Genomic DNA, 12,613 nt, shown 5'->3' with positions numbered 1-12,613 from the left:
TAACGGAAAATTGCACATGTTCATTCTGAATTTCAGCATTCCTTTTTCAATATTCAGCCTAATACTCTTCTAGCTGGTCTGAAACAGGATGTGGAATTTATCCATTATGTTTTGTGGACCAAGTATTTTAAATATGTGCATCTTTATAGACATGAATGTTTGCCATTTTTATGTAAGATCTGTTCAATTCTCTGTGAACTGATAGTCCTGTTGGAGAGGCTAAAGTCATATTAGATCAACAAATATAGAAAACGCAGCAGGATTACAATGCATTTCATCTGAGTACATGATTTCCCTAGAAACGCTTGGCTTATCTTCCCTGGAAAGCAGAGCAAAACAAAAATGTAATGTCCTTGTTTTGAAATGTCCTTTCATTTGTATGAAGAGTATATCTGAAAACTGTCAAATAAGTCAGTCAGAATGATGTGGGTCAAACGTTGTTGTTGTAGGAAACATCGTTTCTCATTATTTTGACTACTTCTACTGCCTTATTGTGTTACAGTAAGTCTCATGAGAATGCAGTCTTTACAGCCCTAGCTAACACACAGAGCAACAGAGCAGTCTTTACAGCCCTAGCTAACACACAGAGCAACAGAGCAGTCTTTACAGCCCTAGCTAACACAAAGAGCAACAGAGCAGTCTTTACAGCCCTAGCTAACACAAAGAGCAACAGAGCAGTCTTTACAGCCCTAGCTAACACAAAGAGCAACAGAGCAGTCTTTACAGCCCTAGCTAACACAAAGAGCAACAGAGTAGTCTTTACAGCCCTAGCTAACACAAAGAGCAACAGAGCAGTCTTTACAGCCCTAGCTAACACACAGAGCAACAGAGTAGTCTTTACAGCCCTAGCTAACACACAGAGCAACAGAGTAGTCTTTACAGCCCTAGCTAACACACAGAGCAACAGAGCAGTCTTTACAGCCCTAGCTAACACACAGAGCAACAGAGCAGTCTTTACAGCCCTAGCTAACACACAGAGCAACAGAGCAGTCTTTACAGCCCTAGCTAACACACAGAGCAACAGAGCAGTCTTTACAGCCCTAGCTAACACAGAGAGCAACAGAGTAGTCTTTACAGCCCTAGCTAACACACAGAGCAACAGAGCAGTCTTTACAGCCCTAGCTAACACACAGAGCAACAGAGCAGTCTTTACAGCCCTAGCTAACACACAGAGCAACAGAGCAGTCTTTACAGCCCTAGCTAACACAAAGAGCAACAGAGCAGTCTTTACAGCCCTAGCTAACACACAGAGCAACAGAGCAGTCTTTACAGCCCTAGCTAACACACAGAGCAACAGAGCAGTCGCTAGCTAACACACACACCTGCTGAAATGGTTAGTTGATGCCTGTGTATTGGCGTGTGTGAAATGGTTAGTTGATGCCTGTGTATTGGCGTGTGTGAAATGGTTAGTTGATGCCTGTGTATTGGCGTGTGAAACGGTTAGTCGATGCCTGTTTATTGGAGTGTGAAATGGTTAGTTGATGCCTGTGTATTAGAGTGTGTGAAATGGTTAGTTGATGCCTGTGTATTAGAGTGTGTGAAATGGTTAGTTGATGCCTGTGTATTGGCATGTGTGAAATGGTTAGTTGCTGCCTGTTTATTGGCGTGTGTGTGGTTAGTTGATGCCTGTTTATTGGCGTGTGTGTGGTTAGTTGATGCCTGTTTATTGGCGTGTGTGTGGTTAGTTGATGCCTGTTTATTGGCGTGTGTGTGGTTAGTTGATGCCTGTTTATTGGCGTGTGTGTGGTTAGTTGATGCCTGTTTATTGGCGTGTGTGTGGTTAGTTGATGCCTGTTTATTGGCGTGTGTGTGGTTAGTTTATGCCTGTTTATTGGCGTGTGTGTGGTTAGTTGATGCCTGTTTATTGGCGTGTGTGTGGTTAGTTGATGCCTGTTTATTGGCGTGTGTGTGGTTAGTTGATGCCTGTTTATTGGCGTGTGTGTGGTTAGTTGATGCCTGTTTATTGGCGTGTGTGTGGTTAGTTGATGCCTGTTTATTGGCGTGTGTGTGGTTAGTTGATGCCTGTGTATTGGAGTGTGAAACGGTTAGTTGATGCCTGTTTATTGGCGTGTGAAATGGTTAGTTGATGCCTGTGTATTGGAGTGTGAAACGGTTAGTCGATGCCTGTTTATTGGCGTGTATGTGGTTAGTTGATGCCTGTGTATTGGCGTGTATGTGGTTAGTTGATGCCTGTGTATTGGCGTGTGTGTGGTTAGTTGATGCCTGTGTATTAGAGTGTGTGAAATGGTTAGTTGATGCCTGTGTATTGGCGTGTGTGTGGTTAGTTGATGCCTGTGTATTAGAGTGTGTGAAATGGTTAGTTGATGCCTGTTTATTAGAGTGTGTGAAATGGTTAGTTGATGCCTGTGTATTGGCGTGTGTGTGGTTAGTTGATGCCTGTGTATTAGAGTGTGTGAAATGGTTAGTTGATGCCTGTGTATTAGAGTGTGTGAAATGGTTAGTTGATGCCTGTGTATTGGCGTGTGTGTGGTTAGTTGATGCCTGTGTATTAGAGTGTGTGAAATGGTTAGTTGATGCCTGTTTATTAGAGTGTGTGAAATGGTTAGTTGATGCCTGTGTATTGGCATGTGTGTGGTTAGTTGATGCCTGTGTATTAGAGTGTGTGAAATGGTTAGTTGATGCCTGTGTATTAGAGTGTGTGAAATGGTTAGTTGATGCCTGTTTATTAGAGTGTGTGAAATGGCTAGTTGATGCCTGTTTATTGGCGTGTGTGTGGTTAGTTGATGCCTGTGTATTGGCGTGTGTGTGGTTAGTTGATGCCTGTGTATTAGAGTGTGTGAAATGGTTAGTTGATGCCTGTGTATTAGAGTGTGTGAAATGGTTAGTTGATGCCTGTGTATTAGAGTGTGTGAAATGGTTAGTTGATGCCTGTTTATTGGCGTGTGTGTGGTTAGTTGATGCCTGTGTATTAGAGTGTGTGAAATGGTTAGTTGATGCCTGTGTATTAGAGTGTGTGAAATGGTTAGTTGATGCCTGTGTATTAGAGTGTGTGAAATGGTTAGTTGATGCCTGTTTATTGGCGTGTGTGTGGTTAGTTGATGCCTGTTTATTGGCGTGTGTGTGGTTAGTTGATGCCTGTTTATTGGCGTGTGTGTGGTTAGTTGATGCCTGTTTATTGGCGTGTGTGTGGTTAGTTGATGCCTGTTTATTGGCGTGTGTGTGGTTAGTTGATGCCTGTTTATTGGCGTGTGTGTGGTTAGTTGATGCCTGTTTATTGGCGTGTGGGTGGTTAGTTGATGCCTGTTTATTGGCGTGTGTGTGGTTAGTTGATGCCTGTTTATTGGCGTGTGTGTGGTTAGTTGATGCCTGTGTATTGGCGTGTGTGTGGTTAGTTGATGCCTGTTTATTGGCGTGTGTGTGGTTAGTTGATGCCTGTTTATTGGCGTGTGTGTGGTTAGTTGATGCCTGTTTATTGGCGTGTGTGTGGTTAGTTGATGCCTGTGTATTAGAGTGTGTGAAATGGTTAGTTGATGCCTGTGTATTGGCGTGTGTTTGTGTGTACGTGGTTGCGTGCTTGTATGCGTGTGTGTACTTACACTCGTACTTGCTGATATTTATTTATTTATTTTTCACCTTTATTTAACCAGGTAGGCAAGTTAAGAACAAGTTCTCATTTACAATTGCGACCTGGCCAAGATAAAGCAAAGCAGTTCGACACATACAACAACACAGAGTTACAGATGGAGTAAAACAAACATACAGTCAATAATACAGTAGAAAAATAAGTCTATATACAATGCGAGCAAATGAGGTGAGATAAGGCCATGGTGGCGAAGTAAATACGATATAGCAAGTAAAACACTGGAATGGTAGATTTTCAGTAGAAGAATGTGTAAAGTAGAAATAAAAATAATGGGGTGCAAAGGAGCTAAATAAATAAATACAGTAGGGGAAGAGGTAGTTGTTTGGGCTAAATTATAGGTGGGCTATGTACAGGTGCAGTAATCTGTGAGCTGCTCTGACAGCTGGTGCTTAAAGCTAGTGAGGGAGATAAGTGTTTCCAGTTTCAGAGATTTTTGTAGTTCGTTCCAGTCATTGGCAGCAGAGAAATGGAAGAAGAGGCGGCCAAAGGAACCAGAGAGATATACCTGCTGGAGCGTGTGCTACAGGTGGGTGCTGCTATGGTGACCAGCGAGCTGAGATAACGGGGGATTTTACCTAGCAGGGTCTTGTAGATGACCTGGAGCCAGTGGGTTTGGCGACGAGTATGAAGCGAGGGCCAGCTAACTAAAGCGTACAGGTCGCAGTGGTGGGTAGTATATGGGGCTTTGGTGACAAAACGGATGGCACTGTGATAGACTGCATCCAATTTATTGAGTAGAGTATTGGAGGCGATTTTGTAAATGACATCGCCGAAGTTGAGGATTGGTAGGATGGTCAGTTTTACAAGGGTATGTTTGGCAGCATGAGTGAAGGATGCTTTGTTGTGAAATAGGAAGCCAATTCTAGATTTAACTTTGGATTGGAAATGTTTGATGTGAGTCTGGAAGGAGAGTTTACAGTCTAACCAGACACCTAGGTATTTGTAGTTGTCCACATATTCTAAGTCAGAACCGTCCAGAGTAGTGATGTTGGACGGGTGGGCAGGTGCAGGCAGTGATTGGTTGAAGAGGATGCATTTAGTTTTAATTGTATTTAGGAGCAATTGGAGGCCACGGAAGGAGAGTTGTATGGCATTGAAGCTTGCCTGGAGGGTTGTTAACACAGTGTCCAAAGAAGGGCCAGAAGTATACAGAATGGTGTCGTCTGCGTAGAGGTGGATCAGAGACTCACCAGCAGCAAGAGCGTCATCATTGATGTATACAGAGAAGAGAGTCGGTCCAAGAATTGAACCCTGTGGCACCCTCCATAGAGACTGCCAGAGGCCCGGACCACAGGCCCTCCGATTTGACAAACTGAACTCTATCAGAGAGAAACCAAGGCTATTGAGGCTATCGAGTCTGCCGATGAGGATGTGGTGATTGACAGAGTCGAAAGCCTTGGCCAGGTCAATGAATACGGCTGCACAGTATTGTTTCTTATCGATGGCGGTTAAGATATCGTTTAGGACCTTGAGCGTGGCTGAGGTGCGCCCATGACCAGCTCTGAAACCAGATTGCATAGCGGAGAAGGTATGGTGGGATTCGAAATGGTCGGTAATCTGTTTGTTGACATGGCTTTCGAAGACCTCAGAAAGGCAGGGTAGGATAGATATATGTCTGTAGCAGTTTGGTTCAAGACCGCAGCTGCTTTCCAATCTTTGGGACACTCAGACGACACGAATGAGAGGTTATACATGTAATATACATGTGTGTGAATGCGTGTGTTTACCTGTGGAATGATCTCAAAAACTCTCTAAAGTTGAATGTTCTGGGGCTTCTAGGGCAGTTTGGACGGCTGGTTGATTACGTTTTTACTGAGGACTGGGTATATTTTTCATCATCGTGTTTTCTAAGTTACATTTCTTAAATTGCCTGTAAATATTGTAGGTGTTTATCGATTTGGATTTGTAAATGTTGTGAATTGTATGATTGTGTGCAGGGCTTTCCCTGTTTAAATGGATGGAAATAAAACAAGGCAACAGTAAACGTGTCCTCCCCGTGGATGAGCCCCCCTTTGGCCCAGTGCTGTTTGAGAGATGTCGTGTGTGACTAACATTCAAACTAACATATGGAAGAACGTACACAGATCCGCAGTCCCCACCTCGATAAAAAAAATTTGTCCCAAGATATTGTGGATCTGTAACTGTCTCTCATCTCCTTGTACAGGGTAAGAAGAGTGTTCTAGCCTGTTAGTACTGGCAGCCCCTAACAGTGATGGACAACAGGGGGACAGATGCTAACCTGGACCTGGCTGGTTACTGCACTCCTCTGACAGAACTACTCTCCTCCTAACTGAGACCAGCTCCACAGAATGCTGAGCCCCGTTGCCCCCTATAGTAAGTACCATACACTCACCCCTATATCACAGAATGCTGAGCCCCATTGCCCCCTATAGTAAGTATCATACACTCACCCCTATATCACAGAATGCTGAGCCCCGTTGCCCCCTATAGTAAGTACCATACACTCACCCCTATATCACAGAATGCTGAGCCCCATTGCCCCCTATAGTAAGTATCATACACTCACCCCTATATCACAGAATGCTGAGCCCCATTGCCCCCTATAGTAAGTATCATACACTCACCCCTATATCACAGAATGCTGAGCCCCATTGCCCCCTATAGTAATATACAGTAAGTACCATACACTCACCCCTATATCACAGAATGCTGAGCCCCATTGCCCCCTATAGTAAGTACCATACACTCACCCCTATATTACAGAATGCTGAGCCCCATTGCCCCCTATAGTAATATACAGTAAGTACCATACACTTACCCCTATATCACAGAATGCTGAGCCCCATTGCCCCCTATAGTAAGTACCATACACTCACCCCTATATCACAGAATGCTGAGCCCCATTGCCCCCTATAGTAATATACAGTAAGTACCACACACTCACCCCTATATCACAGAATGCTGAGCCCCATTGCCCCCTATAGTAAGTACCATACACTCACCCCTATATCACAGAATGCTGAGCCCCATTGCCCCCTATAGTAATATACAGTAAGTACCATACACTTACCCCTATATCACAGAATGCTGAGCCCCATTGCCCCCTATAGTAAGTACCATACACTCACCCCTATATCACAGAATGCTGAGCCCCATTGCCCCCTATAGTAATATACAGTAAGTACCATACACTCACCCCTATATCACAGAATGCTGAGCCCCATTGCCCCCTATAGTAAGTACCATACACTCACCCCTATATCACAGAATGCTGAGCCCCATTGCCCCCTATAGTAATATACAGTAAGTACCATACACTTACCCCTATATCACAGAATGCTGAGCCCCATTGCCCCCTATTGTAAGTACCATACACTCACCCCTGTATCACAGAATGCTGAGCCCCATTGCCCCCTATAGTAAGTACCATACACTCACCCCTATATCACAGAATGCTGAGCTCCATTGCCCCCTATAGTAATATACAGTAAGTACCATACACTCACCCCTATATCACAGAATGCTGAGCCCCATTGCCCCCTATAGTAAGTACCATACACTCACGCCTATATCACAGAATGCTGAGCCCCATTGCCCCCTATAGTAAGTACCATACACTCACCCCTATATCACAGAATGCTGAGCCCCATTGCCCCCTATAGTAAGTACCAAACCACACCCCTATATCACAGAATGCTGAGCCCCATTGCCCCCTATAGCAAGTACCATACACTCACCCCTATATCACAGAATGCTGAGCCCCATTGCCCCCTATAGCAAGTACCATACACTCACCCCTATATCACAGAATGCTGAGCCCCATTGCCCCCTATAGTAATATACAGTAAGTACCATACACTCTGTATATATATATGTAGTGTAGTGTACATGTTGTATCTACGTGTAGTGTAGTGTAGTGTACACTGTATATATGTGTAGTGTAGTGTGCACTCTGTATCTACATGTAGTGTAGTGTACACTCTGTATCTACGTGTAGTGTAGTGTACACTCTTTATCTACGTGTAGTGTAGTGTACACTCTGTATCTACGTGTAGTGTAGTGTACACTCTGTATCTACGTGTAGTGTAGTGTACACTCTTTATCTACGTGTTGTGTAGTGTACACTGTATCTACGTGTAGTGTACCTCTCTCCCTCTCCTCCTCTCTACCTCTCCTCCTCTCTCGCTCTCATCCTCTCTACCTCTCTCTCTCCTCCTCTCTCCCTCTCTCCCTCTCCTCCTCTCTACCTCGCCTCCTCTCTACCTCTCCTCCTCTCTCCCTCTCCTCCTCTCTCCCTCTCCTCCTCTCTACCTCTCCTCCTCTCTACCTCTCTCCCTCTCCTCCTCTCTCCCTCTCCTCCTCTCTACCTCTCTCCCTCTTCTCCTCTATATCTCCATCTCTCCTCCTCTCTACCTCTCCTCCTCTCTCCTCCTCTCTACCTCTCTCCCTCTTCTACTCTATATCTCTCTATCTCCATCATTTGTACCATAATTTGCAAATAAATTCATTAAAAATCCTACAATGTGATTTTCTGGATTTTTTTTCTCATTTTGTCTGTCATAGTTGAAGTGTACCTATGATGAAAATTAGAGGCCTCTCTCATCTTTTTAAGTGGGAGAACTTGCACAATTGGTGGCTGACTAAATACTTTTTTGCCCCACTGTATGTGGTGTTGGTGGGAGCGAGGTAATGAGAATTTAACCTGGACAAACCTTGCAATTAGAGCCAGTGACGTATTTGTGAATTTCTTGTTTTTTCTCTAAGTTGATTTGTTTTCTTACTGTTGAAAATACACCAGTCATGACATTATCAGAAGAAACATCCAGATCACTAACAAATGTCTGACCTTATTTATCATTATATGAAACTTCCTTAATTTTATTTTTGCAATGGCCCTCTCTAGCTGATTTAATATAAAATATGATTTATAGTCTTATGATGTGGTAATTAAATCGGTAGATCCTGATGGAACTGATGGAACTGTTGTGAACTGATGGAACTGTTGTGAACTGATGGAACTGTTGTGAACTGATAGAACTGTTGTGAACTGATGGAACTGTTGTGAACTGATAGAACTGTTGTGAACTGATGGAACTGTTGTGAACTGATGGAACTGTTGTGAACTGATGGAACTGTTGTGAACTGATGGAACTGTTGTGAACTGATAGAACTGTTGTGAACTGATAGAACTGTTGTGAACTGATGGAACTGTTGTGAACTGATGGAACTGTTGTGAACTGATGGAACTGTTGTGAACTGATGGAACTGTTGTGAACTGATAGAACTGTTGTGAACTGATGGAACTGTTGTGAACTGATAGAACTGTTGTGAACTGATAGAACTGTTGTGAACTGATGGAACTGTTGTGAACTGATGGAACTGTTGTGAACTGATGGAACTGTTGTGAACTGATGGAACTGTTGTGAACTGATAGAACTGTTGTGAACTGATGGAACTGTTGTGAACTGATAGAACTGTTGTGAACTGATGGAACTGTTGTGAACTGATGGAACTGTTGTGAACTGATGGAACTGTTGTGAACTGATGGAACTGTTGTGAACTGATAGAACTGTTGTGTACTGATAGAACTGTTGTGAACTGATGGAACTGTTGTGAACTGATGGAACTGTTGTGAACTGATAGAACTGTTGTGAACTGATAGAACTGTTGTGAACTGATGGAACTGTTGTGAACTGATAGAACTGTTGTGAACTGATGGAACTGTTGTGAACTGATAGAACTGTTGTGAACTGATAGAACTGTTGTGAACTGATGGAACTGTTGTGTACTGATAGAACTGTTGTGAACTGATAGAACTGTTGTTAACTGACTTCCATCAGGCAGACCATACATACTGACCGACCAATCAACACTCTCCTCTGCTCTCTTCAGAACACGTAGACCCAAGAATGTCACAAACCACTGGTGGAATGTTTAGAATACCTTTGAATGACTCTAAGACTCCGGAACACTGCTTTCCTTTACTGGACTCATTCAACGCACCAAATCCTGGGCTTTGTCTGAAATGGTCTTGGCTGCTCTGCCTGTACACACACACTATAGGTTTTCTTGTACTTTAGCTATAGCTTGAGGTTGTTTCATTAGAATAACTGCTGTATTGTGTACTAATGTGTGGTGAGTGGTGTGAAGGGTTGGTAACAGATTGCTAGCGTGTCTCTCCGTGCTGATGGTATCTGAGACCACTGACACAGAGCGAGTGGTGTCTCTCTCTCCCTACCTCTCTCTCTCTCTCACTACCTCTCTCTCTCCCTACCTCTCTCTCTTGCTCTCTCACTACCTCTCTCTCTCTCCCTACCTCTCTCTCTCTCTCTCTCTCTCTCTCTCTCACTACCTCTCTCTCTCCCTACCTCTCTCTCTCTCTCACTACCTCTCTCTCCCTACCTCTCTCTCTCTCTCACTACCTCTCTCTCTCCCTACCTCTCTCTCTCCCTACCTCTCTCTCTCTCTCTCTCTCGCTCACTACCTCTCCCCCTCTCTCTCCCCTCTCTCTCTCTCCCTACCTCTCCCACTCTCTCTCCATACCTCTCCCCCTCTCTCTCCCCCCCTCTCACTCTCTCTCCATACCACTCCCCCTCTCTCTCCCTCTCTCTCTCCCTACTTCTCCCCCTATGTCTCTCCCCCTCTCTCTCTTCCTACCTCTCCCCCCTCTCTCCTTCTCTTTCTCTCTCTCCCTCCCTACCTCTCCCCCTCTCTCTCCCTCTCTCTCTCTCCCTCTCCCTCTCTCTCCTTACTTCTTCCCCTCTCTCTCCCTACCTCTCCCCCTCTCTCCCCCTCTCTCCCTCTCTATCCCCCTCTCTCTCTCCCTCTCTATCTCTCTCTCTCTTTCTCTCTCTCTCCCTCTCTCTCTCTCCCTACCTCTTCCCCTCTCTCTCTCCCCCTCTCTCCCTCTCTCTCCCTACATTCCCCCTCTCTCCCTCTCTCTCTCCCCTCTCTCTCTCTCTCTCTACCCTCTCTCTCCCCCTCTCTCTCTCCCTACCTCTCCCCTCCTCTTCCTCTCTCTCTCCCCTCTCCCCCTCTCCCTCTCTCTCCCTACCTCTCCCCATCTCTCTGTCCCCCTCTCTCTCTCTCCCTACATCTCCCCCTCTCTTTCTCCCTCTCTTTCTCCCTACCTCTCCCCCTCTCTCTCCTCTCTCTTCTCTCTCTCTCCTCCCTACCTCTCCCTCCCCCTCTCTCTCCCTCTCTGTCTCCCTCTCCCCCTCTCTCTCTCTCCCTACCTCTCCCCCTCTCTCTCCCCTCTCTCTCTCTCTCTCTCTCTCTCTCTCTCTCTCTCTCTCTCTCTCTCTCTCTCTCTCTCTCTCTCCCTCTCTCTCTCCTCTCTCTCTCCCTCTCCCCCTCTCTCCCTACTCTCTCCCCCTCTCCCTCCTCTCTCTCTCTCTCTCTCCCTCTCTCCCCCCTCTCCCCCTCTGTCTCCCTCTCTCCCTCTCTCTCTCTCTCTCTCTCTCTCTCTCTCTCTCTCTCTCTCTCTCTCTCTCTCTCTCTCTCTCTCTCTCTCTCTCTCCCTACCTCTCCCCCTCTCCCCCTCTCTCCCTCTCTCCCTCTCTCTCCCTACATTCCCCCCCCTCTCTCCCTCTCTCCCTCTCTCTCTCCCCCTCTCTCTCCCCCTCTCTCCCTCTCTCCCTCTCTCTCTCTCTCTCTCTCTCTCTCTCTCTCTCTCTCTCTCCCTACCTCTCCCCCTCCCCCCCTCTCTCCCTCTCTCTCCCTCTCTCTCCCTACATTCCCCCTCTCTCCCTCTCTCTCCCCTCTCTCTCTCTCTCTCCCCCTCTCTCCCTCTCTCTCTCCCCCCCTCTCTCCCTTTCTCTCCCTCTCTCTCCCTACCTCTCCCCTCTTTCTCTCTCTCGCGTTCATTGTGAGACTCCTGGTTTTGTTATTTTATTAACCCTTTCTTCACGATTCTTCTGGACACAAATCATGTGAAGAGGAGGGTTAATGTATGTGGTGTACATGTGAACAATCTCACCTACATGTCAGAACTTTCTTTGTGGGGAAGACTAAACATTCCTACTTCCTGATGTTACTTCTGACTTCTAGCACTGGTATTTCAGCTTAGTCACACACACACACACACACACACACACACACACACACACACACACACACACACACACACACACACACACACACACACACACACACACACACACACACACACACACACACACACACACACAGCTGAGATACACTCTTTCCTCATAGACCTTCTATTCACCTCATCTGTTCCCTCATGTCCCCTCTGTGTGTCCGTCCGGCCGTTGTTCCTACCCTCTGGCTCCTGGCTCTTTATCTCTCGTCCAGAAGACCCCAAGTTGGGTCTGCCAGCTAGGGCCGGACCTGAATGAAACCCGAGAGAGATTCCAGGGGCCATGGATACTCCTGGAGGGATTTGGTGCAAAGAATCTGTAATCTGCACTTCAAACAGGCTCCTAAATCAGTCCCAGGCCGGTAGCCCAGGAGTGCCATAACCCTTGTTGCTGGGGGCCCCCACTGCTGGTGGATGGATACCTTTTTCTTTTCAACACACCGACATACATATGCCTGCCTGGCCTGACATTGAGTAGAGTGGGGCAGCTCCAAGCCTTCAGCTCCAGCAGATTTTGTAACTCTCCTTTCTGTGAACCCACTCTCTGTCTATCTTTCCTCTCTCGTTTTCTCTGTCTCGTTCTCTCTCTTTCATTCTCCTTCTCTCTTGTTTTCTATCCTCTCCGTAAATTACTGACTCATGAGGGCCGAGCTGACTTGACTCATAAGGGCCGAGCTGACTTGACTCATAAGGGCCGAGCTGACTTGACTCATGAGGGCCGAGCTGACTTGACTCATGAGGGCCGAGCTGACTTGACTCATGAGGACCGAGCTGACTTGACTCATGGGGACCGGGCTGACTTGACGCATGAGGACCGAGCTGACTTGACTCATGGAGACCGGGCTGACTTGACTCATGAGGACCGAGCTGACTTGACTCATGGGGACCGGGCTGACTTGACTCATGAGGGCCAGGCTAACTTTTACAAGGCCCCCCATAGGACTAGGTGG

At 46.1% G+C, this 12,613-nt stretch overlaps 1 protein-coding gene across 1 annotated transcript in view; it reads left to right on the top strand.

Annotated features, from left to right (window-relative positions):
- LOC118372331 (fidgetin-like protein 2) overlaps positions 1 to 12,613 on the top strand; it is a 32,831-nt gene that overhangs the window by 810 nt on the left and 19,408 nt on the right. Inside the window, exon 2 of the mRNA XM_052484818.1 lies at positions 5,769 to 5,938. Coding sequence (XP_052340778.1) covers positions 5,914 to 5,938 — 25 coding nt within the window. The 5' untranslated portion in view covers positions 5,769 to 5,913. The remainder of the gene's footprint in view (positions 1 to 5,768; positions 5,939 to 12,613) is intronic.

The sequence above is a fragment of the Oncorhynchus keta genome, chromosome 28 (genome assembly GCF_023373465.1).
Source record: "Oncorhynchus keta strain PuntledgeMale-10-30-2019 chromosome 28, Oket_V2, whole genome shotgun sequence".
Classification (NCBI taxonomy): domain Eukaryota; kingdom Metazoa; phylum Chordata; class Actinopteri; order Salmoniformes; family Salmonidae; genus Oncorhynchus; species Oncorhynchus keta.
This window is presented reverse-complemented; position numbering and strand designations above follow the sequence as displayed.